The sequence below is a fragment of the Melospiza melodia genome, chromosome 12 (assembly GCF_035770615.1).
Source record: "Melospiza melodia melodia isolate bMelMel2 chromosome 12, bMelMel2.pri, whole genome shotgun sequence".
Classification (NCBI taxonomy): domain Eukaryota; kingdom Metazoa; phylum Chordata; class Aves; order Passeriformes; family Passerellidae; genus Melospiza; species Melospiza melodia.
In genome coordinates this window covers 18153768-18178273 of record NC_086205.1, presented here as the reverse complement: position 1 = coordinate 18178273, position 24506 = coordinate 18153768, and the positions used below count along the sequence as shown (strand labels likewise).

General features: G+C 43.6%; 1 protein-coding gene across 6 annotated transcripts in view; it reads left to right on the top strand.

The window, feature by feature from the left end:
• LPP (LIM domain containing preferred translocation partner in lipoma) overlaps window positions 1-24506 on the top strand; it is a 331785-nt gene that overhangs the window by 292317 nt on the left and 14962 nt on the right. For all 6 annotated transcript variants that reach the window (XM_063167037.1, XM_063167041.1, XM_063167039.1 and 3 more), the window contains 2 exons: window positions 19664-19842; window positions 22899-23019. In XM_063167037.1, the coding sequence (XP_063023107.1) occupies window positions 19664-19842; window positions 22899-23019 (300 nt within the window). The remainder of the gene's footprint in view (window positions 1-19663; window positions 19843-22898; window positions 23020-24506) is intronic.

The window sequence follows — 24506 nt, the reverse complement described above, 5'->3', positions numbered from 1 at the left end:
GCAGTCCCACTCTGTGAATCAGCAGTTGCTGAAGTTATGCACACAACTGCTGGATGGAGCTGGCCTCACTTGGCTCATGGATAAGGCTCCAGACTCCTCACAAGTCATGAGGAACGGGAAGTAAATGATCTCTGACCTCCATCAGCAGGGAGCATGGAGAAATGTGCATTGTTTATTCCACCTGTCTTTGGAAAAGTGCAGCCCTAGAGGGCTGATTCAGAAGACAGTTATGCTCAGTAATTCTGGAACAGCTCAGCTGCCTGGGATAGGATCAGCCCACTGTAAAAGCCACCAGGGGAATTGGGTCAGAATTCGGCCGTGCTGCTGCTTCGACCAGAGAATGAGTTCTAATGACTCTTACTTGGAGCAAAATAGGAAAAGATCAAGGGCAGAATTAGTCATTTTCCCCGTGTTACATAACAATATTTTAGCACACATTTTTCTCCCTGAACATTTAAATGCATTGCTTGAATAATCACTGAAGACAATGTGGTAATAATATGTTCCTGATGTGTTGGAGGCAAAACAGTTACTCTGGTTTTACTTTTGCAAAATATATTAAACTACTTAGTTTTTGCTGATGTTTACACACAGGGAGTGCGGGGGGTTGTTTTGGTTTTTACTGCTATTTCTTTAAGGGAGCACAAGGGGATTGCTGTTAAATGGGTCTGATGCTTGTGGTGGAATTCATCCCAGATAACTTCATCTCACTGCAAGCCACGTGCTTGGGCTGACATACATGTGCCTTGGGAGTGATGGTGGAGAGTTATTGGTGCCTCCCTCCTAGGGAAGGATATTTTAACCAGCCCTACCAACAGCTCTTGCAATTACCCCAGTGCTGGTGTCACCTTTTCTCAGTGTATTTAAGGCAAGCAGCATCTGAGTACCTAGAAAGTAGGTTTTCTTCCACCTATAGCTCCCACATGGCCTGGTTGTTTAGTCATGCTCTAATTCACTCTTGTTCAGGACTGACTCCACCAGAAAAGGCAATTCTGACCATTTTCTCTGATTCAGCCAGCAAAAGAAAGTGTAGTTGCAATATATCCAGGTAGTTTTAAGTAGTAGAAAATGGGCCCTGGAGATGAGTGGACCCAAGCTCTGAAACTGCCTCAGCTGGAAGGCAAAACCAAAACGGCCCTTTCTTAGGTATAAGGGAGATGTGACAGAAAAGACTGCTCCAGACGAGCTCTTGTTGCAGCTCCAGCTGAAGTCAGCATGCAGAAAATACCCTGAGATGTGGCAGAGAGGGTCAAGGCAGGGATGGAAGCGTTCATTGCGATGATGTAGGTCAGGACTGCACTTGTCTTCCCACCACAATCTCCCAACCTGCTCCATCTTCCCACTTGGAAAAACACAAGGCTAATACAGATGACTGCAAAAAGGAGGTGGAAAAGGACCCTAATCCAGGGGAGGTGTGCAGTGGGCACCACGATGGGCATGGCAGTGCTGGAGGGGTGAGCTGGATGGGCTACAATGCTACCTGTGAGCAAAAGGTGGGTTAGGAAGGCACGGTGTGATTTCTTCAGCTGGCTGGGTTCTTATTGTCAGAAATGGATTTCACTGGGCTTGAAATTTGGATTAAAAAACATGTCTCTATTAGCTCCAGACAGAGATGCGTCCTGGAATCTTGGAAACAGCATCACTGCTGTCTTTGGGAGGAAATTTTGGCTTTCCGAGTTACAACATGACTGATATGTTCTATTTGGTTTCTTGAGAATTTTTTTATACTCCCATGACTCAAATCCTTTTGAATTTTTCCTTCAAACCATGTGTTTGTACACTCTGACTAGCATAGCATTGCATTGGATTTTCTGGCATTGGGCAGTGAAGGATGGAGGAGTGTTTTTCCACTGCTCCCAGATTGGTCTTCAGCTCAGTGTTGCAAAGCACAACTTTTAGCACGATCCACCACACTCAGTTAGACTGACACTTCCCAGGGGAAGCAGGCACAGGGGTTTTGATCCACCAAGACCAGCACTGCTGAATAGATGCACTACAAAGAGAGGCACAAGCCTTGCCTCATACTGTGACAACTCCTTCTGGCCTAAAACGTGCCACTTCTTCCTCTGACTGAGTTTTGCAGCTTTTATGTGCTTAAATAGGGTTTGTCCTTTATTGACATAATTGTGGAGAGGTCCTCTTCACCCACCCTTGGGTCCTCTGCACTGTTCACAGACTGCAGCTGTAGGATATTCACCCAGTCTTGTGTCCCTGCACTGCAGGGTGCAGGGGGTTGGTTTAGGGCATCTCTTATTTGCACAGGTTAATATTTGCTGGGCCAGAACAAGACAGGCAGAGGAACTGATGCCATTACTGTAAGGTCAAGCTGTTTGCTAGAGAGAGAGAGAGAGAGAGAGAGGACATCAGCCCTCCAGGCATGTGCGAAGAACACACTGCAGATCCAGCTCTGCAAACAAGATGTACAAGGACATGTCCCATTTGTGAATTGCCACCAGCCCTGAGTCTCCAGCCAGCATTGAACAATCACCACATAAATGATTGTGTGAGTGCCTGGTGATGATAAATGGAGGCATCTCAGGGACTTTATTGAAAACCTACATGTTTTCCCTTCCTGCCATCTGCACCAGCTCCCCAGGGGCTCTGAGAGCTGAGTCTGCAAGCTCATTTGCCCCCTTATGTGCTGCTTGGGCAATTGGGAAGGCCTGGCAGAGCTCTCCAGGACACCCTCCCCATGTAAGGAACATTGCCACCACTGCCAGGGTGCCACCATGGGAGCACAAGCACATCTCCTGATGCCTGAGAAAGCACAGGAGTCCACCTTGCTTTCTGGGAGCTGCATTGCTTGAAGGGCTAAAAGGGGTAAAAACTTTTTTTTTTTAGGTTACTGCTGTCAGCTGACCTGGCTCTGATGCACTTCTGTAAGCAGGCAGCATTTTCACATCTATGCTGTTTGCTTTAGCATGTCAAATAGCTGATGTTTTTGCAAGGTTTCCCTAGCTCCTTCCTCCCTCCTCTTTTCTACTGTCTCTATAAAATAATACTGCTATAATCCAGTTTGACTCAGCAGGATCCCTTTCATGCTGGCTAATCCCCATATATAGGCATCAGTTCAGGGAGGTGCACCAGAACGCTGCAATATTTTCCCTAACATTTTGTTTAACCAGGATGACATTATTCAGACAAATTAATTCCTCCAAGACGTAAACTTGTTCTGACTGAGTGCTGCAGCAGCCTCCCTGAGAGCAACAAACCATGATCTGACATCTTAACAGCTCTCCACACAGTCAGGGGGAGTCTTACATAAAAGATCTTCAGCTGTGCATATCTGCAAGGTGCAGCTGCCCCTTTCTGCAGTAGATTTATCTTTCAGCAGGTTTTGGTGGAAAAAAATAGTTTTTTTTAGGAAGTGAATGGGATCTAAAGCACAAGTAATTTTGGAAAATATCCTGCCATATAAAAACATACAGTAGAGACTACCCTACCCTCTGAAATCCTTGCCAAAGGTTTTAAAAATGGGGTTTACTGTTGCCACTCTCCTTCCATTCTGAATTGAGTTCATCTTGCATGTCTGAGCTAACATGTTGCTAGATGGGATTTACAAAGCTCAGGGGTATGTGTGGGTGATGTGTCAGCTGTGTGTGCCAAATGGCAGCACCTGTTGGAAAGGAAGAGGAAAATGTAAAGAGTCCTTCGCAAGTCTGCCAAGAAAAGGAATTCTTGGTCTGCCTCATAGAGAGGAGGTCCTGGTGTGAGAAATGACCCTTATAATGCTGCTTTTACCCCATCTAGGATATGGTAGGGCAGGTGAACTACCCTGTGCCCCTCTGTGACACCAGGTATTGGGGTGGCATGGCCAGGCTTCTGGAGCTGTGTTCAGCACTGGGTTTTCTGTCCACGCTCCCCCAAGATGTTTTCCTGGCACTTAAGTTACCTCTTGTACTCTAATGTCAGGGTTCTGGGAGCCAAGTGGGAAATGCCTTTTTCCTCCTCTAGCCTGGCATTCTTTCCCCTTGGTGCTTCCTTAGTTCCTAGATCAAGAATCCAGAATTGAGGCTGTCTTGCTGGCCTCAAACATGCCAAAACAGTTGAGGGTACCCTAAAGGAGTAGGAAGGAAAGAAGAAATATGATTAACTTAAAGTAGCAGAGCCTGAGCTATTTGAACACAGTTCTGGGTCCAAATCTCACAGCCCTGGCTTCTCTTCTGAATTCTTCATTGCCTTATGTCTATTTTTTGCTCTGCTTGAGTTGCTTCACGGTGCCTTAGTGATACATTCCTGAGAAAGGGGTTGATGTTAAATGTTTGTTCATTGAGACTTGCATGGAGTGACTTGAGAGGGCTTAGCTGACTGGATGGCCATGGTCTTGGGGTGCTGGGAGCTTCTAGCTGGATTTCTCTTCTGCACCTTCCCATCTCCTAGGCTAGCAAGGACAGCTAAGGGAGAACATGCTCTTTTCTCTGCAGCAGTGTATTATTGACAGAGGGCATCATTAGGGACTCCTGGTACTCCACGTCAGGTACTTAATGTAATATCATCAACGTTAATTCAAACGGTGTTAAAATTACAGCAAGTAACTGTAACATCCAATAGACACTGAATAATTTAAAAGCTTTATAAAGTTTAGGCTTAAGAAATGGATTTACAGACGCACAAAACTGCCTCAGATTAGTTTCAGAGGTTCCCCTTGCTAAGTATCAGCTGTTGCAGATGCTTCCCACTTGCTTCCCAAAGGAGCTTTCACATCTTTTTCTCCTGGTTCTATTTGTGAAAGCTCTAACATTAAGACTGCACTTTTCTTTTACACAGCAGTTTTGTCTTTTGGGGAATAGTCAGTCTTCAAGCTCTCTCTATGCTTTTAGCCCTAGGGTCATCTCTGCATGGTGATTCTGAGCCCTTTACTTGCTACAGACATAGACTTGACCAGTAGCTTTGAAAATTCCATTTAGATATTTCATATAATCTGTAGAATAACAGCCAGAGTGAGCTTGTTGCTTTCCAGGGGCTTGGTGTAGTAATTAGGAATTTATACTGTAGTAAGATAAAGCAGTTTTTTCTCCTGTTAAAGCAATTCTTAAGTCTTTCTGGAAAACATTTTGTACACTGAAGTTCTTATTTCATAATAAATGTGTGGAGTAACTTCCACACATTATACAAACCCTGAAATGTAATTAAATCACACAGCTTATTAATGGCTTCTGCTTAAGACTCCCTGTGATGTTACCCTGAGATAAACCATTCCCCAGCCACATCTTTGGGACCAGTGCAACTGTCCCTGCAAGAGAAACCATGTGATTGAGCATGGCTGAAACAGATTTCTAGTGTGTTACTGCAGAGCTGTTATGTCTGATAGTTACTTGATGCTTACCTGTAGTCTACTATTAATAACAAAGAGGAAAAACTGCTGATAAAATCAGTGGATTAGTAACATGCCAGAGCAGTGGAATGGAGAGGCATGGACTGAGGAACATCCCAAACTCATGTGAACTAGAATAGTTTAGCACACCCAGCTGTGAGGCTGTCTATTTGTGCAGGAACAAAACCATCTTCTGGCAAACCAGCTTTATCTGCAGGTAGAGGTTCATCCAGCTAAGCACCTTCCTTAGGAAGAATCAGAGCTTTCTGTAGCCAGCTAAGGGAGCCTTAGCGAGTGGTGAGTCTGTGTCTCTTGATGTGTTCAGGCTAAGCCTGGGCACTGCGATGGAAGTCTTGATTTAGTCAAACCTGTACATCTAAAAATCCTAAGTGGATCAGTTGCCAGGGATTCTGCACAGAAACAATGCTGGTATAGCACCAGGAACCTCACAAGCTGTGGATTTGGGGTAGAAGGAGTGGTGCCTTGTTTGGTTTTCTTTTTGTCACGCTCCCAGAAGAGAGCAGAGAGCCCAAGCACAGTGGGAAGCATGCACAGAGCGTTCTGACAAGATCCTTGTGTTCTGTACATGGCACCAGCTAACACATTCCTCCTGTCAGACCACTGCCACAGCAGGTCCAGATGTCAGTAACTCCAGCTGATACCACTGAAGAACGATGATTTATGGCCACTGGAGATTTGTCTGCTTTGTTCAGGGAGCACAAGAAAAGGACTTGGAGGTTCTGCTTGGGGTGGTCAGCTATCTAGGTCAGAAGAAGTAAAAGTTGCTGTTTTCAAAAACTGGCCTTCTTTCCAGCTATCTTGTGATTTGTCTTCTCTGTCAGAGAATATGGGCTGCTTTGTTTTTTTCCAGGATGCTGAACAAACCCCAACTCAAGCTGCTGGCTTGAAGTGTCTTTAAGAAAAGGTGGTTTGAATTAACCACCCTAAAATATAGAACACCGTATCCCTGAGGACACTTCACAGTGTGTGACTGTTAGTTTTAATGACTGTTTAGTCATTAAAAGGAGGGCTATACCCAAAGTGAATTAATTCTTACTTTAGGCCCTGAAAATATCATCTCTACACCTATCTGTAGTCGCAGGAATGCCAGGCATACAGTGGAGTTTAAGGTGCATGAAAGCAGGAGGACTAAATGGCAATAACAAGCCTTCGGTATCCAGGTAGTATTTTCTTATCAGCAGATCTCAAAGTGCTTTCCAAAGCCTGGTAAGAACAAGGATATGTGGGTTTAGATGAACCCTGAAGTTAATGCCTTATTTTCAGTCACACATTCCAGGTCTCAGTTCAAATATTTTTGTGTTGGGTTTCTTTCAGAAAAGTGAAGAAAGACGCTGGAGCCAGAAATACTGTACAAAACACGCAGGATAATTAGGAACCTCCTGGAAACATGTGAAATTTTATTAAAACTTAAACTCCAGTTCCTTCCCACAGGTGGAGTCCAGCAGTAATGTAGGCAATATGCACAATTAAGCTATTTTTATGCCTCTTCATCTAAAAATGTAAGTGTTAAAACATATGTAAGTAAAGCAAATGGAAAGCTTAGGCTTGCCTGTGTGCCATGCTCATTTGAACTCGCTGCATTAGCCTGGATTGCTGCTGAGCAGTGTGTGCTCCAGCAAAGGTTTTGCAAAGGGAAATGTCTTCACCTACAAACCTGGCTTTTTAAAAAGCTTTATGACTTTGCAGCTCCAGAAGATACTGACTTTCCCTGCCAACCACAAAGGGGAATAAATGACTGGAAGGGCTCAAGTAATTATACAAAGTGCCTGTATCAACTTTTCCATGGGGATCCTGTAGCTACTGGTCTGATGGCTTAATAATGTGCTTCTGAAATGGCTGCTTTCCTCTGCTGTTTCTCTCTGGGGCCAGATTTCCAGCAAGGCTCCTTAGCTGCCCTTGCAGAACTGGCAGGACAATGCTCACTGGGCTCATGCTGCCTGTGAAGAAGCCAACAGTAACTTTTCCATAGGAAAATCTGCAGGTAGGGCAGAGCTGGACTATGCTGCTCCAGCAGCAAACTTTGAGAAAGAGAATGACTCAGAAAGCCCTAGATAAATTCTTTGTTCCCCACTCTTCTCTGCCACTCCAGTCCCTCCGTCCGTGTCCCTCATATCTTTGGAAGCTGGTGTGGCCACGTCATTGGGGAGTGACCACTTTGCACCACCAGAGCAGCAATAAAATGTCATCCTCCCATTAGGAGACCACCAGCACTTGTCCTTGTGGCCTGCATTAGCTGGATCACTCAGATGCATGAGCCACCTGCTAATACCAGGCTGTCTTGTCCATTTTTTACCTGGATCTGGTGTATGGTTAGAGCCCAATGAAGAGTGGCCTTTCCTTCTTTTTTCCTCATAGGTCCATTAAGTCAGAAGCTGTGTATAGAAAGATGTGGTCAGTTTTACTTTGCATGAGCTGCTTGGCAAAACATGAGGGTCAGACTACTTTGGGTGATCAGACGTTCTTCCTGGGGAAATGTCAATTTCTGGTCCTCGTAAAGGCAAGCTGGAAGTTGTACTAGGATGGAAATGAGCAATTCAGCAGTTGCATTGGGAAACAACCATTGATGCAGTTGATCTCAGACCTTTTAAAGTACTGTGAGAAGCACTGGAGCATGGTCTTTTCCACTGTTATGGAAAGAAAATCCCATAATGGAATGGAATGGAACACTTACAGGTCAGAATGATGCTGCAATAATGTTGTTTTTTCCTCTATATTCCATAACCACTGTGATTTCAGCCTAAGAGTCCATACACTGGGAGGATGCTATCGACTTGAGAATGGACATATTATATAACATCTATTATACATTCAGTGTGTTTATAGAAATGCATATCTCTTATGTAACTGTGTCACTAGGAAAACAGTGAGGTTGGACAAGTTGGTTTCTCCTGTCATTGCTGCTCTGCTTCGCTTGTTAATTGTTAAGCGCTGTCCCAAGACACTACAGGTTGTACTGCTGATGTGTGCCCACGTGAATCTCTTCTTTTCAGCCGCTCCATTCACTTTGGGTTTTGCTGGGTCTTTTCTCAACTATTGTTTCTTTTTTTAAATGCAATATTTGGCAGAAAGCCTTTGGTGTTGCTTTCACAAACACAGGAGTACTCTGGTTAGTAAATACTGTGGACTGACAGTTGACTAGCACAGTGTTCACTTGCTGTGCTTTTCAACTTCAAATAACATCCAGGGCAGCCTCCTCAAGTGATGTAAAAGACCTGGTAAAGAAATGCCAACTGTCAGCTTGATTTTTGGTCTGCTCTGCTCTGACATAAACCTTTCTGACAGCTCAGACCAGTGTCCTTCATATTCTAAATTAATCCAAAATTTCTCATGGTAATGAAAGGGAAAGAAATTACTTTAGAGTGCATGTTTCTTGCTCTGAACATCCTTGACTAACCCTGCAGACACCAGAGAATTACCACCTACTCAGACATGCCTGTCTGCTCTTGATGAAACTCTTGAGCTTATTTGCATGACAATGGTTTTGCCATACAAGATCTCTGTATCCAAGTCTCCGTGTTGTCTGTACAAAACAGGAAAAAAAAATTTATATTTCAGGGAGCTCTAATTTTTCTAGATTGAGAGCAAAGGAACAGTGCCAAGAGGTTGAATCAGCTCAGCAGACAATTGTGTTGCAAGGACTCTTCTGCCCAACTTTCCACAGCAGTATCTTGAACAGTAGAGTAGCGCAAAGCTTCTGGTTTACTTTTCACTTATTCAAGGAAGGATGTGATCTTTTGAGTGGGTTTCTCTTTGTAAGGTTAGAAGGAATAATGTGCCATCCTTTCTTTCCCAACTGTACGGCAAGCTGAGGTCCAGCAGAAGCACCCTCAGAGGTGGGCTGGAGGGGCAGAGGGACTGATGTAAATCATCTTCTCTATCTCTGTCTTTGTAGATGAGATTATCTCACAGTGGAGGAAGGAAGGTGATGGATGAGTTCCCAGGGTGGAACATCAGTCTCCAGCTTTTGCTTTTCTCACATCTCACTTGACCTCTTTGGGAAGTTCTCTTTTCTGTGCCATGCCTTGTCTGGGCTGTTCTTACATAGCCATCTCAATTATCTGGCTTTGCGTCCCTTCCTTCTTTGTCACTTTTATCTCAGCAGGTAGCTCAAACTTGCTTTCCCAGACAAGGAACCGAGTCAAACATCCAGGTCAACTGAATTAAAAGAATAGGGATGTCATTGCATCTAAAAATAATTTCAGTGCCTGGTAGGTGACATATTTGACCCTGGACTTAGTCAGCAGCCTGGATTTATTTCCAATTAGAGTATGACTCTAGATAGAAGAAGAGGTGTTGCTCCAGGAAAGAATTCAGTTCAAACCTGAAGAAATCCTGTCCCCCAAAGATGAAATTTCTAGTCTTGGGGTAGAGGAGAGAGAGTATAGTACAGTTCTCACCTTATATTGACTCACTAAACTTTGGGTTCTGTTATTCTTGACAGTGGCCAATGTTGATTGTCTGTGAGTTTCCAGTGTTCTTTCAGTCTTTAAAAATAGACATTTCACTCAGGAGGCTTTCTTCAAGAAATAAGAAACTCCCTCTTCTTCTCCCTTTGGAAAGACCTCAGAGTACCCACAAAGCTTTCAGCCCTCATATTTCAATCACAGATAAGTCTCCCACTGCCCCAAAGGCTCCAAGACATTCTCCTCACATTAAGGACATAAATGAATTTGGCAACTCTTTAGGAAACATATCATGGATTTGGGCAAATCATATTCTCACTGTCAGTTTGGGTAGCAGCACCATCCAAGTGGTGTGAGAGTTTTGGGGGAGTTTTTTTCCAAGCTTTATACTGGATTACGTTATCTATTAAAAGCAGCTATTTTTATAGTGAACTGCTGCAATGACCTGTATTTCACAGCTTGCACGTATACACTGAAAAAACCCATTATATTGCACTCAAAAGGTGTTTCAGTGAAAGCTCCATGAAATTCTGTGCAAAATCTCATTACCTTCTTGCTTGGGTTTTCATTTTGTTTCAGTCTGGGGAGGTGTTTATTTCTTGGTAGCTCCAGGTGCCAACTTTGGTGTTTGCAATAGAGATGTGACTTCTGTCAGAGCATCACGCACCTACTAATAGCTGACTAAAGCCACTCCATAGATAATGTGAAGAACGGAGGAGGAAAAGAATGGAATTATTCTCTGAGTCACTGGTGAACCAAGGACAGAAGACAAACACCCTTAGTTTCCAGTGCTCTGCCCCTGCCACTAGAAAAAATTAATTTCTCTTGTGACCTGTATGAGATCTTCAGGAGAAGCTTTGCATTCTCTTTGTTTGAGCAATTAAAGTAAAACAGGAGCTGTTAAACTGATATCCAGCTGGAATATTTAATTTATTTAGTAGTCATTAGAAGTGACTTAGAGATGCCCTTATCTGTGACTTGAAATAAGCAGAGGAAAATAGATTGTGTACCTTTCCTTGTGACTTAGAGAGATGAGGGGATGAGGGGTTTTTATTCTCAAGGAGTGAAGGGGAAGGATTCTGTCTTTTTTTTTTTTTTTCCTTACAAACTCTAGAAGAACCCAGACTCTCGAGCAGTAGCCTTGTCTTTCTCCTTTTTTTTTTTTTTTTTCTCCAGGAAATCTCTCTTGGAGAGCACAGGAAGCAGAAAAAGCCAGCTTTAAACCGGTTGTAGTTAGAAGGCTTGTAGTGTTCAATCTGTAACCAAAGCAAGCCCAGCTTTGCTGGATGTTAATTTACTGATGAGAGTTTCCAACTAAAGTTTGTTTTCCATTTTAATCAATGAAGTTCCATTTTCTTGATGGTTTTTATGTCACAAATTCTTGCGTTGCTCAAACAGTCCTTCAGGAAACTCATAGCAGGCAAGAACTCATTTCAAATGTAAAAATACCGAGAAAGAGGAGAGTGAGGGGAACTATAAATAACCACTGAGATGTCAGAGTCTCAGTCATTTTTTCCTCTGCAAGTCAGCTTTAGCAGTTAAGGTCAAGATAACATTTCCATGTCAATGGTCAGTTACATCAAAATTCTAAAACAGGAAAATTGAATGGAATTTTCAATTTTTTTTCTTGTATTGTGCCCAGATTTGACCAATTTATAGCCTCTTTGGTCCGTCAGCTCTGAGTTCCAATGTTATTTTGGTTAAGCTTCTTGCCAGAGCGGCAAGCTTGGATTGGAACATTGGGTTTATTAAAGGCTATGAAATTAAATTCCTCACCAAAAGAAAAGAAAAAAAGCCCACTTCTTGCTGATAGTCACTTCTCTGTTTCCTTTGATGCGGTTCAGTTTGACTTGAATTTTAGCCTAACAATTTGCTACACAATTTTGTTTTGTTTTCACGAAATTCTAATCAGCTTAAACTGCAAGCGGTTTGAAATGCCTCTCTAACAGCTTCCTTGGTATCGCTAATTAAGCTTGAAATCTCTGTGTTGTCCGGAATTGTATCTAAACAAGGAGGAGAGTGTATCTGCTCAGTGTTTGCCACATCTCCCAGCTGCATGTAATTCTGCTGCCTGTGCAGAAAGTAATCACAACAGGACAGAACCTTTATTTAGGCAAAACTCCCAGGGCGGCATGCAAGGTCAGGCACATCATGTTTTGAGGAACTTGCTGGTGAGAACACGTAAGGCAAGCAGAGCTACATCAACAGCACAAAGGCTGGGAGTGCTTGGGAATAAGGAACAGCTTTGCTTTATCCCCCACAGCACTTTGTTCCACAGAGCCCTGAGTTATGTGTGGTCTGTAGGTGCTCTCACCTCATCTGTGGGTGTTAATAATAGATAAAAGCACAGGCTATCAAAACCTGCCATGTATTCCCCCCATCCCTCAGGAGCAAAGCTAATAGAATATCATAGTTTTTAGAGCTACCAAGGTTCACTTCAGTGGAAAAAGAGTCCTAACAAATCCTCAAGCACATCTTTCTGTGTTGGGCAAAGCCATGGGCTGGTTTCTCCCTAGGTAAGGACCCCAATGTGTGAAGCAATGCTGATCTGCTGAGGCATGGCTGCTGTTGTGTGACACAGCCCAGGGATTTCCGCGGTAGTTCTGTGCCAGTTTGCCTCAGCTGCAGGAGCCCTGAACAAACTGTTTACCTCTGACATTCTGAGAGGGATTTTGAGGGATTTCCTTCAAGTTAGAAATCTTCGAAAATCAGCATCTTGCGCCAGGCATTGTATTATGCAATGTCTTGGAGTGAAGGTCTGGTTGTGCACTTAGGATTTCCTTGGACTGAAGGAATCATAGATGGAAACTGTCTTATCAGATCATTCCTCCCTGCCAAGGCAGGCTCATCTCCTGTGCTCTGCTGGTGCTGCTGTGCTTTACAGATGTTTTTCTCTCCAGTGCTCCAAAAACCTGTCCCAGCCTCCTGGTTGGATATTTTCTAGACCAGTTGCAGTCCTGGTGTGGAGTGACTGATTTCACGTGGTTCATACCTGGTGTGTGGTGTGGTGGCAGTGCTAACAGCAAGAGTGAACTCTGCTCACCAAAATGCACATTGTGCTGCTTCAGTTCTTTCCTGGTGGCAATAGACAAGATGTGAGGAGGTTAGGAAATGCAACTTCACTAGAAAATTACTGAAGGGACTGGAGCTGATTACTAAGATATTTAACAATGTTCTTTTACATAGCAATTGCTAAGGATGCTTTCAATTGTTTGGCTTACTGTGGTATTCCATGCACCTATAATTATTGTTGCTGAAAAAATTTCATATGCATAGACTTTTTTATTCTCTGTGCTATTTTAAAGTCAACTGTAAGTTAGAAGCATTTCCCCAGTATTAAACTACTTCACTCTTGCAAATGGCTGTAGCCACATTGGAGTATTTTGAATAACAGCTCAGGTGCTGTTCTCTGGTGGTGCAGCACCCAAAGTTGATTTTTGAGACATGTGCAAGTCATTACAGATAAAAGGAATTTAATGTTTTCTGTTAATAATATCTTGTTTCCATTAAGTAACCATTTAGGCACACAGAGTACTTCACAAGTATTTATCAAATCTTACATTATCCAGTTTCTCACTGGGATATGTAACTTCTACAGCCATTTTATTTGCAGGCTGGAGATGCCTGTAAATGTGCCTGCCACGCACAGAGCGTGGGAATGCTTTGCCTATGGCAGCTACTTGGTTTAAAAGCCAGAAGTCCAGGCATTTTATCTTGCAGCCTTTTTCAACCAGTTTAGAGGACAATTCCCTCATTTCTTACTTTCATAGGCTCTGCTGTTTTAAAGGGACAAAGATCTCTGTTGTCAGAGCAAAGAATGTACAGAAGATGAGTAGTTTTGAGTGCCAGAAATTAGTTAAGTAATTTCCAACATGGGGCTTCTTGTGGATTTTAGCTGGAAGGACTCAATGTGGCTGTGGTCAGACATGGAGCATAATGCAGAGCAGATTTTTAACTCTGACATTCCTTCATCCATTCCTTCATCACTCTCAGCTTGATGGTGCTAGAAAGGGATACAGGCCTTATCTAAACTGGCACTGAGCATCAGAGTAGTCACCCAGTCCCTGCCTCTGCTGCTCCAAACATTAATTACATTCAGCATTAAGCATGTAATTCTTTCTGCAGGTAGTATGGCCAGCTTGTGCGCCTGCCAGGTCCAGCAGCCTTCTCTAAGTTTCCTCTGCAGCCTCTGGTGTGCTCAGACACCAGCAAAGCCATCCCTCAGCCTTCACTTGATAAGAAAAATGGAGCTCCTTCCTCCTCCCACTGTAGAGCATATTTTGACATCTGCTTATCATTTGAGAAGCATTTCTCAAGCACTGTTCCATTTTCATCATGGCCTTTCTGCTGTTGCACATTTGTGGGCTCAGTTGCATGCCATTGTTATCTTTGCTACTAGCAGAAGCCATGAAATACATCTAGCCTTTCTCTAATAGTTATAGGGCAAGTGGAAGGGACTCCTCCATCCTGTATGCTGAGAGGACTTTCTGCCAGATTCACCTCCAGCTGCTCTGAGTCCAAAACTACAAAGCTGAATTCAGTTTTCCTGACAAGAAAAGCAAATTCCAGCAGAGGAGAAGCATGCCAGCCGCGGTATTGCTACTGTGCTGGAAAAGCCACTAACAACTGAGATAAATGGAAGAATTATTTGAAAGGCACTGAATACAGTAACCTCAGAGCCTGAGTCTGCTCTGTGCAAGGGGCAGCTGTAAGCATAGCTCAGCCCCATTCCCAGCATGCTGGTAATGTTGCAGGGTTGCCCATGTAGTTTAGTCCCATATCTTCCTTTCCATCTCCCAGCAAATCAAGCTGTACCATCTAAAGAACAGCCTCACTGCTCACCACTGTGTCTGAAATAGGCTGTCAGGGTCAGTCAGATCTTTTGCCCCAGCGCATTGATGCAGCTGTGGCAGCATGGTCTGAAGGTCACCAGCCAAGGTGCTTCTGCAGTACTCTCCCCTGCTGAAAGTACCCCCCGAGAAACTAGAAGGGAAGTGTCACTCTCTGCTAATAATGTGTCCAGCTGGTCAGGTGGAGTGAGAAGGATTAACTCATGCCCAAGTTGTCTCCTCAGACATGCAGGAAGGAGTTTCATGCTGGCTATTAGTGACTTAAATGTTATGTTTGCCAAGATTTAACCCAACTGTGGAGATAGCAGCTGGGGAGCCTTGGTTTTCCTTTTCTAGAAATAATGCCAAAAAAATGTTTGAAAGTGTTGAAATTACATCTTGACACTTAACCCCTCCACCACTGTCTGCTTTATATTTAATTTATAATACAACTATATGTTTTCAGACCCAAACCCTAAATGAAACCGTTTGCAATTATTTTGAAGTGCAGTTTTTCAATTGACCTGATCTAATTTGAGGTTTATAAATTCACCAGGCTTCTTGAGATTAAAGTGTTCTGTCTTCACTTAAGTATGGAAACATTTTCAAGCCTCAGAAAATATCCCACAGAGGGGAAAATGTCTGCTGCTCTGCTCTCCTCGCTGTCTGAGGAAATGAAGGACGGAGTCACAAGATTTAAAGCAAGTCACTTACCACACTTTACTGAGTTACAGTTCAACTATAGCATTTGACCATGTGCCTGTTTTTAGCACAACAGTCACATTTCTTTCATGCAGCTCAAAACCATCTCCTCTGCTCAGTCACTTCGAAAAATGTGTTTCTTCTGCAGTGCTTACAGAAAGTGAGTTTGTGTCCCTGTGCATGAGTTGCCAATGTAATTTATTCCAGCAACTTCCCTCCCCTCTCCCAGCAAAATAAGCAATACCATGCTCCTGTCCCTGTGCATGAGCTCTCCTCAGTCTGCTGTTCAGAGTGCAGGAGACATTATTTATGTTCATTAGAGCTTGGGATGAATTGCCAATGCAGAAGAAGCAATGACTAATCTGTGTGGCTTTTCTTCTGCACTCATTGCTGGGTCATTGTGGGAGAGTCCTTGTGCTGGCATGATGTTGTGAGTTACTGCTGTCCGCCAGGTTTGGTTAGGAGGGGTTGTACTCTGCAGCATTCGGGCAGTGGGATGAGCTGCAGCCCATGGGCTGTCACTGCACCTCTGGTGCCCAAAGTCTCTGCCACCTTGCCATCTGGGATGTGAAGTTTTCAGGAGGAGACTCCAACACTCCCCAGCTCCAGCCTTCCTTGGCTCTTGCAATGCAGAAGTCTTTCCCTGCAGTCAGAATTTTTACTTTGTGTCCCATGTTTAAACCTAAAATCTGCAGAGCAACCCCCTTTGGTTTTCTGTGGTTTCTGAAGAGGTAAGTATTGCTGTAGGGAGGTCAACTCCAACCACCACTTGCTAGATGCTTGCTCCCAAGCAGCTTGTTCCCACTTTGCCACTGATTGTGTTATACATGTTTAAGTCTCTTAATTTTAACTTGCAAGATGATTATGATGTCCTGGTCATTATAGTTCTTTCTTTGTGTTTTAGTGTATCTTTGCTTGGAGTTATTTTTCTTTTTGGTATTTAGGGTGCATTGTTCTTCCCATGTGAGATTGTTTTTCTTTGCCACGGATGTTCTGCTCTCAAGAGACATGGACCCAGACTCAGCCTTAAACATTGTGCCAGCCTTCCATTTGGAAATGGATGGCTTCTTCCCTATGCTTTTCAAACCCCAAAAAATTTGGTTGGATTTGGAGACACAGGGGCACTCCCCACCTCTTGGCCAAAAATATGGGAAAAGAATGGTAAACTTTACCCTCAGCCCACACTAGATTTGTGGTCTATATTCTTATGACATGAATGTGACCACAACCCTAGGACTGATGTTTCCTAGCTGTTTCTCATCTTTCTTCTTCATGCCTTGCCTTAGCTCTCAGTGTAGCTCATCAGATGCATTCAGCTCTACCTGTTGATTACAGAGCAGGCTTGCAACAACAGCTGGAGAGAAAAGAAGGAAAATAGACTTGTTAGGAATTTTTCTTCATCTTGTTTCACTTTTTGGAAGTCTGAAAGCTCCAGGAGGAGCTAGGAGAGTTTGACTGTGAAAGAGAGCAAAATCAAGAAGCCAAACTTATAATCCTACAGGGATGCTGTTCCCATAATGTGCAGAAATACCTTTGTGCAGGTTGTTAGTTGCTGGGGCAGCACTTAGGCATGTGGGATAACCTGATTAGAGAATCAAAGAAAACCTGGTAGCTTCACAGGCCAAATCCTGCCTTACAGCAACCTGATGTCAAATGGGTGTGAATCAAGCAAGCTTTCCCTTTGGCATCATCTGGTAACACCTTGAAGGGAAGTGTCTGAGCCAGCCAGGGTTCTAGCAAGGAGAGAGGCTTAAGGAAATACACTCCCAGACAGGGAGTGAGCTGGAGTCTGAAACTAATGACTTTGTTTTTCCTTACTGGTACAGACTTGGAAGGATGAAAAGAATAAATTTCTCAGGTCTGATTTTCAGGCTGTATAGAAGGCTTAATCAGGAGTTGGTTAATTTATAATGCTTGTATTATTTAGCTGTGAGTATGTCAAACTGTGGCCAAGCTGAGATTTGGGAGCAGAAGATGTGTGTTTTCAGAAGGTGTGATCCAGCAGGGTGATTGCCTGCTGTCCTGGTCACTGCAAAGTTTCCACCAAAATCAGTGTTAACACGGGGTGTCAGACAGGATGGTTGTACTGATCCCTTGTACCTGCTCTGGTCACTGTCCTGGGTGGGCTGCAGTAGCAGACATGGGGAACTGCTGAACAGATCAGTCCCCAGTGTGGAAGTAAGCCACAGAATTCCTGGTCATGTTGTGGGGGATCAGTATTTATCAGAATTCAAAAATCAGTCAGGAGGGTTTATGGGAGAAGCATCCAGTTGAGGTGAAGTATGGGGAAGCCAAGCTCTGACTCAGGAAGTGCCTAAACCAGTAATCAATGGAGACTGGAAGCAAATCCCAAGGAATTTCTGCTTTGCTTACCCTGTTCTTATACTTTGGCCTCTGTTGTTGGCAACTGTTGGAAGTGAGGCAAGCAGTGACTTGGTGAGGCAAATGCTCCATACCTGCTTGTGTTCAGAAAATGTCATGGCAAACGCTTCACAAATGGCACAATCTTTCATCAGTATCTGCAGGTACCCTGCCTTTCCTCCTTGGCAGAAAAACGCAGAGAACCGCATGGATGCGGACTGAGATGATGTGATCTGCTTATGCAAAGCAGAATGGTAAATCTGCCAGGTTATTTCTCCATGGAGAAAATTATTGACCTTGCTTTTTCTGGCATACCAGCCACCGTTATAATGATGATGATGGTGACAGCAACCAGACAGAAAGGCCAGCAGTCATTCTTTCCTGCCCATTATTACAAGGTATAAAGCAAAATCCAGCCTGTATTCAATGCTAGTCTGGCTGTGCTCTCCTTACAAATGCATGAGGCAGTTCTCATACGGGTTGAAATTCAGGACTTTTCATACCGACCTTTCCAAAAACAATTCTTCTGATCCTCTCATAGGAACCCGTGTATTTCTATGTTTGTACCTTACCCATGACGTGCAGCCCAGAGATAATGTTTGAGAGCAAATACGAGAGTGTAGAACCTTCTGAGTTCCTGGGTGATTCATCTCCTTACAATACATTTCGGTTGCACATGTAAGGAGTGGATGTTGCCCCTGAGAATACTGGCTCAAAGAAGCAATAACAATGCAGTCAGTCAAAGCACTGCTTTCTCTGGGAATTTTGTTGCATGAGGAAGCAGAACTTTAGCCTTCCTGTGTTTGTCAACAAGATCTGCCTTTCAGCAGCTTTCTATATTTCTGTCCTGTTGGATTTTTTCCTTTATTTTCCTACCCTCTTATTTCTGTCTATCTAAATAATAATCAATAGTGTAATGATAGATTTTTCTACCTCACTCAAGATGCAAACAGTGATTGATAGCATTATTTGATAACTTCAGGTCCATCAAGCAAGAATAGTAGGTGAAGTTTGCTTTTCTAAAGTCCAGTGAAATTACCTGAATCAGATTTATTGTTTGCATCTATGTGGTTTGCACCATCCATTCATGGCATGTGTCTTTTAAAGTGCTTGTTTTGAAATGGTGAGTTACCCAGTTGGTGTCAGAAGGGCTGGTGTGGCTCACAGACAACCATCTGAAACAAAATTATCTTGGTGTTTCTATAATTAACTGCAAGGGTAAGTGAGGGTTGAAATGAGATGAATCATTCAATAGACCCCACTTGAAAAGTGGGAATTATTTTGGCTCCAGCACTTTAGAAGCAGGCTAGTATGTAAAACCTGTGCAGCAAAGATCATGGCCTCAGAGCTGGCATTTCACAGTCATTATCTCAAACGTTGTGGGTCAGAGATAAATGAAGCATTTAAGTCATCCTGAGCTTCTGTCCTTGCAGATGCTTTCCTTGCAGCCACTGCTTTGTTCTCTGCCCAGACTTAGCAGTATTCTCTGTGGTCAGAGAGGAAGATCAAGATCTTTGTACAAGACAGATAAGGATATTTTTATGGGATCTGCATTGGCAAAGTAATTAGGGGGTGTCTATGTAGCCCCAGGAGTTTGCACTTCAGTTTAGCACTGCCCTCTGTGGAACTTGTCTCTAATGAACTGCTGCATAAGCTCTCTGACTGGGCACTGCAGAGGCAAAAGCCCAGGAGTGTTGGCTGCACAACTCCTTCATGTGCTCCTGGCTACAGAAGCTGCTGTGTCTCAGATAACCCACCTGATGAGCCATCTCTGATCACTTGTCAGAGCTGCTGAGAGAAGCTCTGGTTTGTGTTCTCACACTGTTCTAAAGGCTTGACCCAGGCCCTGTTCTCCCTGTGCATGTTATCATGCTCATTGATAACTGTTGACTGTACTGCACTTTATCTAGAAGAAATGAAAAGAAGGTACCTAAAGCTTCCAAGCAGACCAGCAGCAGCCTCCAGCCCAGCTGACCTTTGTAAGTGTCCTGCTGAGATGGTGCTCACATGTGTTGTGTATGTTTTCTTTGCAGAATACACTGGAGCAGTGCAGTGTCTGTGCAAAGCCCATCATGGAAAGGATCCTCCGAGCCACTGGGAAGGCCTACCACCCCCACTGCTTCACCTGTGTGATGTGCCACCGCAGCCTGGATGGCATCCCCTTCACTGTGGATGCTGGTGGCAACATCCACTGCATTGAGGATTTCCATAAGTAAGGCCTAAGCTGCTGTCACTGCTTTGCCTGTTGTATTGGTCTTTTGCCCCTAAAATCTCTCCTTTTTCACACTGAGCTTTCAGGAAGTTCTGAACCCTATGCTGCTTCCTCCCAAGGCTCTTAAATAGTAGGGAGAGCATTGCTCCAAGCAGCCATGGCATACAAGGTTAATTGCTTAGGGTACGATTCTGCTGAGTTGAGGGATAACCTCTGTGTCCCTCTGTTTTAAGTGCTCTGCCTTCCTCTTGCCTTTTCACCATGCATGGGCCTGTTTCTCTTCACTGCCTCTACCTGCACTTTCACAGCACCACCTCCCTGCCTCTTCCACTGAGCAATTAAGAGAGGTCCTGTCCTCCTGCACTCTGCAGGTGTTTGCTTACCTGCTAGAGGGATCTCAGTGGCCACAGGCTGCTCACAGCTCCTTTTGTTTCTAGTTGCTAATTAGCTTTTTTAAGCTACTAAAAATACAGCCCTGGTAATAATTTATAGTGAAACTGCTATTTAAAGTAAGTTGAAAGGTATAGCTGCAAGTAATTTCTGTCACTGACATACTACCACCCCCATCATCACAAGTAATCTAGGGAAAGACAGGTAGATATAATCAGAGCACAAATGTTTGCCCTGTATGGAAAAGACAGATACATTACACCCCTCAATTAAAAGATGAAATCAATACTGACAAATGTGAGTTTATATCTCAACCATTTACCTCTTAATTTCTAAGCAGGTGGACTTAATTAGAGCCTCATGACATCAGTGTGTGGGTCTGAAAGCTCAAAGAAGCTGACTGACTTGACAGAAAGGGAAGCAGCCACAATTAACTGGCATGTTAGAATCCAACAGGAGGATGTTCCCTGTAGCTCAGCTAGGCTGGGTTAATTGGCAGCTGCTGTGTTGCTTTGCCTTTCTGTGCTGCCAGTTGTGTGTAAGGTAAAATGTGGTCCTGAGCACAGGCCCAACAGGAGTTTCATGCACCACCTGAAGGACTTCCCTCACACCCCCTCAGCAATTTGGAGAGTGCCCCTTCCCAAAGCCCCACAGGCCAAGGGCTCACATGGTGTCAGGAGAAGGAGAGCTGATGTCCCACATTGAAGCCTTTTGGCAGTGACTGCATACACACCTCGGGGCTCTGAGAGTAGAAAGTGGGAGGCTGTCAGTGCAAGGAAGGACATAAAAATTGTTGAGTGAAGGATTGAGGGGAAGGTGATGGGAATAGCACAAGACCCAATGTGACACTCAGAATGTCTTTGGCCAGCCACACATTTTGCAGTACTTTGACCAACCCAGTTTTAGTTGATTAGGGATGACATGTCCTCCTGATCTGGAGGTTGAGTGTTCTACACCTACATCCTCTTGATAACAAAACTGTAGCTAATGCTCACACTGTTACTCAGCTACTCCCTGAGCTCAGGCCCCACGGTAACAGATCTACATCCCCTGAAATCTGCAGGAATGATCTCAGGATCCTGGGAGATAATATTTTTCTCATAATGAATTACTCACAGTAGCCTGGGCAAAGAAATGTTGAAGTATTTTTTAAGTACCACGTTTGAGCTAAATGGCACAAGGAAGGGCCTGCATGAAGCAGCACATAATTAATTGCCACCACAGCTCCGGTCATATCATGATCCATTTAAGTTATTTTTCAGAGCACTCGTTATAGCCACTGTTTAATTCATTCTTTCATTAGATCACAGCTACACAGGCATCTTTCATCTGCTGCCAGTGAAATTAATATTTTTCTTTATTCCTAGTACAGATAGATTTTATTTTTTTTCTTTTCTAAGATAGTTAATTCTGAGGTGGTTCATGTGACAAGCTGGGTGGCAGAGTCAATCCTTACTAGGCATTTTAGAAGAGAAGGGCCTTTGATCTCCTTGTGTTCTGATGTTTGCCATAAGCTTTGCCCTCTGTCACTCCCAGCCCCTGACCCTGGCTCTCATTACATGGCAGCAGATTCTGTGGGTGTAAATTTCCTTTTTTGCAGACAGAATTTGCAGCCAGGAAACTGGTACCAGTAGGTTTTGAACTAAAATAGAGAACGATTCACCACAGGCTAAATGTTCCCAAGCCTAGGAGCAGAGGTGGCCACTTCTCATGGGACCTGAGGGGAGCAAAACCAGAGGGAATACAGAACATGGGTGAATTATCCAGAAGGGCATATAGTGAGCAATAGAAGGGAAAAAGAAAGGGCTGTGCTTCTCTTGATCCCTGAGCTGACCCTGATGCAAGTCAGTCTCTTCATGCAGTGAGTTATTGTCACTATACAGTTGGAAGTCAGACTGACTGGAAGAGAGAACACTGGGGTCTCTGCACCCAGACCTGTTCCCTTTTAAGCCTGGACAACACCCTGTTGGATAACTGAGTAGGTTTTAGCTAGAAGATGCAGCAAGTCAGAATTGCCCTGATGCTTCTTGTCTGAGAGTGAGCACAGCCAGAAATGTGCTTCTGTGTGCATAAGTGGGTAAGATGGCTTGAAAGTTTAAAGTGGGTGACATAAACCTCAACAAATTAGTCTTAGTGCAAGGCAGTTCTTTTTACCATTTCTTTTCAGACTTTTAAACTATTAGTTCCAATCTCCAAATTTTAATAGTTTGATTTTTATTTTCAAGAGATGCTCTTGAAGCAGATTCTGGTCATCTTTCTAACCATAGGATTTGCATGGATTTTGTTAGAGGCTGAGGGTTCTGGCAGTGCATAGGTGCCACAATTGAGGGTCATTCAACAGGCACTTTAGTTGTTAATTAGGGCAGGCAAAATGCTCTGCTGTCTGTCAGAAGTTCTATAAGTCGTCTCCTTATAAATGTGCTTTAATATCCTACATGCCTGAAATTGCCTTGTAAGACTAAAGTGCTCCTGCCTGTTTTTTTCCAAGGAAGGAGCTGTGCAGAGCTCCAGCCTGTGTTGTGTGTGCACGTGTGTGTGTGTGTGTGTGTGTGTGTGTGTGTGCGCATGCGTTGGTGCAAATTCACACATTTCTAGCTGGCTGGTCCAGTTAACAAAAACTTTTGCTCCAAGTTTGAAGATGACTGTGCCTGTCTGTTGCTCCTCAGGAAATTTGCCCCGAGGTGTTCTGTGTGTAAGGAGCCCATCATGCCAGCCCCGGGACAGGAGGAGACCGTGCGCATTGTTGCCCTGGATCGTGACTTCCATGTGCAGTGCTACCGGTGCGAGGTTGGTATTCCAGGCACAGCAGGGACAGAAAGCAGGTTAAGCATGGCTTAACTTCATCACCACCTGACATTGCCCACACACCAGGCATACCCTGTTGTAACACTGGCTCTACAATCAAATTACTTCATTGACTTCAGCAAGCAAGGAATTTTTCCTCATTTATATTCGTGCAAATGAGAGGAAAATCAGGTCCCTTGTTTATAACAGGTTCATTAGAAGAGCAAAAGAATGTGACTCAGGCAATTAGGTCTTAATACTGGAGAACTTAATAAATTATAGCCTGGACACAAATGTAGCTCATCTTTATGTTCTTAAAATGAAAGCTAATGCATGTTAGGATTTGAGCAAGATTGTACAGGAAACTCAGCATATGGCTCTGGGTTGAAGAATTTTAATGGACATATAAACATGATCATTCTTGTTTTGTGCAGTGGTTTTTATGCTACTTTTCCTGTTCAGTTTCATTACACACTTCATGTAATTTTGATGGTAAGAGTCTGAAGACAGAGAATAAAAATCACCTTAAAGCAATTAGCATGTGGGAACAGCTGTGTTAGGGAACCTTCAAGAATTCTTCAGTGCTAGTGTTACTTGTTGGATAATATATCAGCCAGATGGCAGGGTAAGAAAATGAGACCAAATATATTTCTTATTGCAGTTGCAGGTTTTAATAACCTTAATTGGAAAGAAGGATGGACTAAGGTTTAAAGGTCTAGGCTGAAACTTGAGGCATCTGGTCCAATTCTCAATCTGACCTTGGCTTTCAGGGTACATACCAGTCCATTACTTAGGCCCATTATTTTTTAAGATGCTGGGGCATTCTTACACTAAATTTTGTAGAGCCTAATTCATCATACAGCATGTCCCCATGCTGGTTACTGAGATACCCAGACTTTCACACACATGGATCCATCAGCAGTCCTGGGCCGAGCAATTGCTTGATCACAAAGTGTGGGGTAATTCCCAACTTTCCTAGCAGTTTCCTTAAAGCTTATAGGCTGAGGTCTCTGGAGCAGGTTTGGGGGCCTTGGAGTGGGGTTTCCATGTTCCTGTCTGACATCCTCCTTTTTGCGATAACCTTTTTGGCCAGTTGTAATGCAAACACTGGTGACAGTTCTGGTAGGGGAGACAGGAAGGGACTTTGCTTAGCTGCCACTCCTGGAATGGAGGCTGTAACTTCATGGCATTAACTGTTCCAAAGGAGATTACCTATAGTTAGATATTGGTACTAAACTTTTTCTCAGTGATGCTTCTTTTTTATCCTTTTTTTGAATTAATAAATATGTGCTTTAGTTTGATGTTTCTCCAATGCTAAAAACCTTTGCTTCCTCAGAAATGTGAAGGGAATAATCTCCTTTTATTTTCAATTGGATTAAATTCAGCAGGGAGCTTGGGAACCCATCTTCTCTGCAGCATTGTCTCTTATCAGAAAATGGCTTAATCGTAAAAGACATCACGTACCAAAGCTTCATGCTTTGCACTGACTC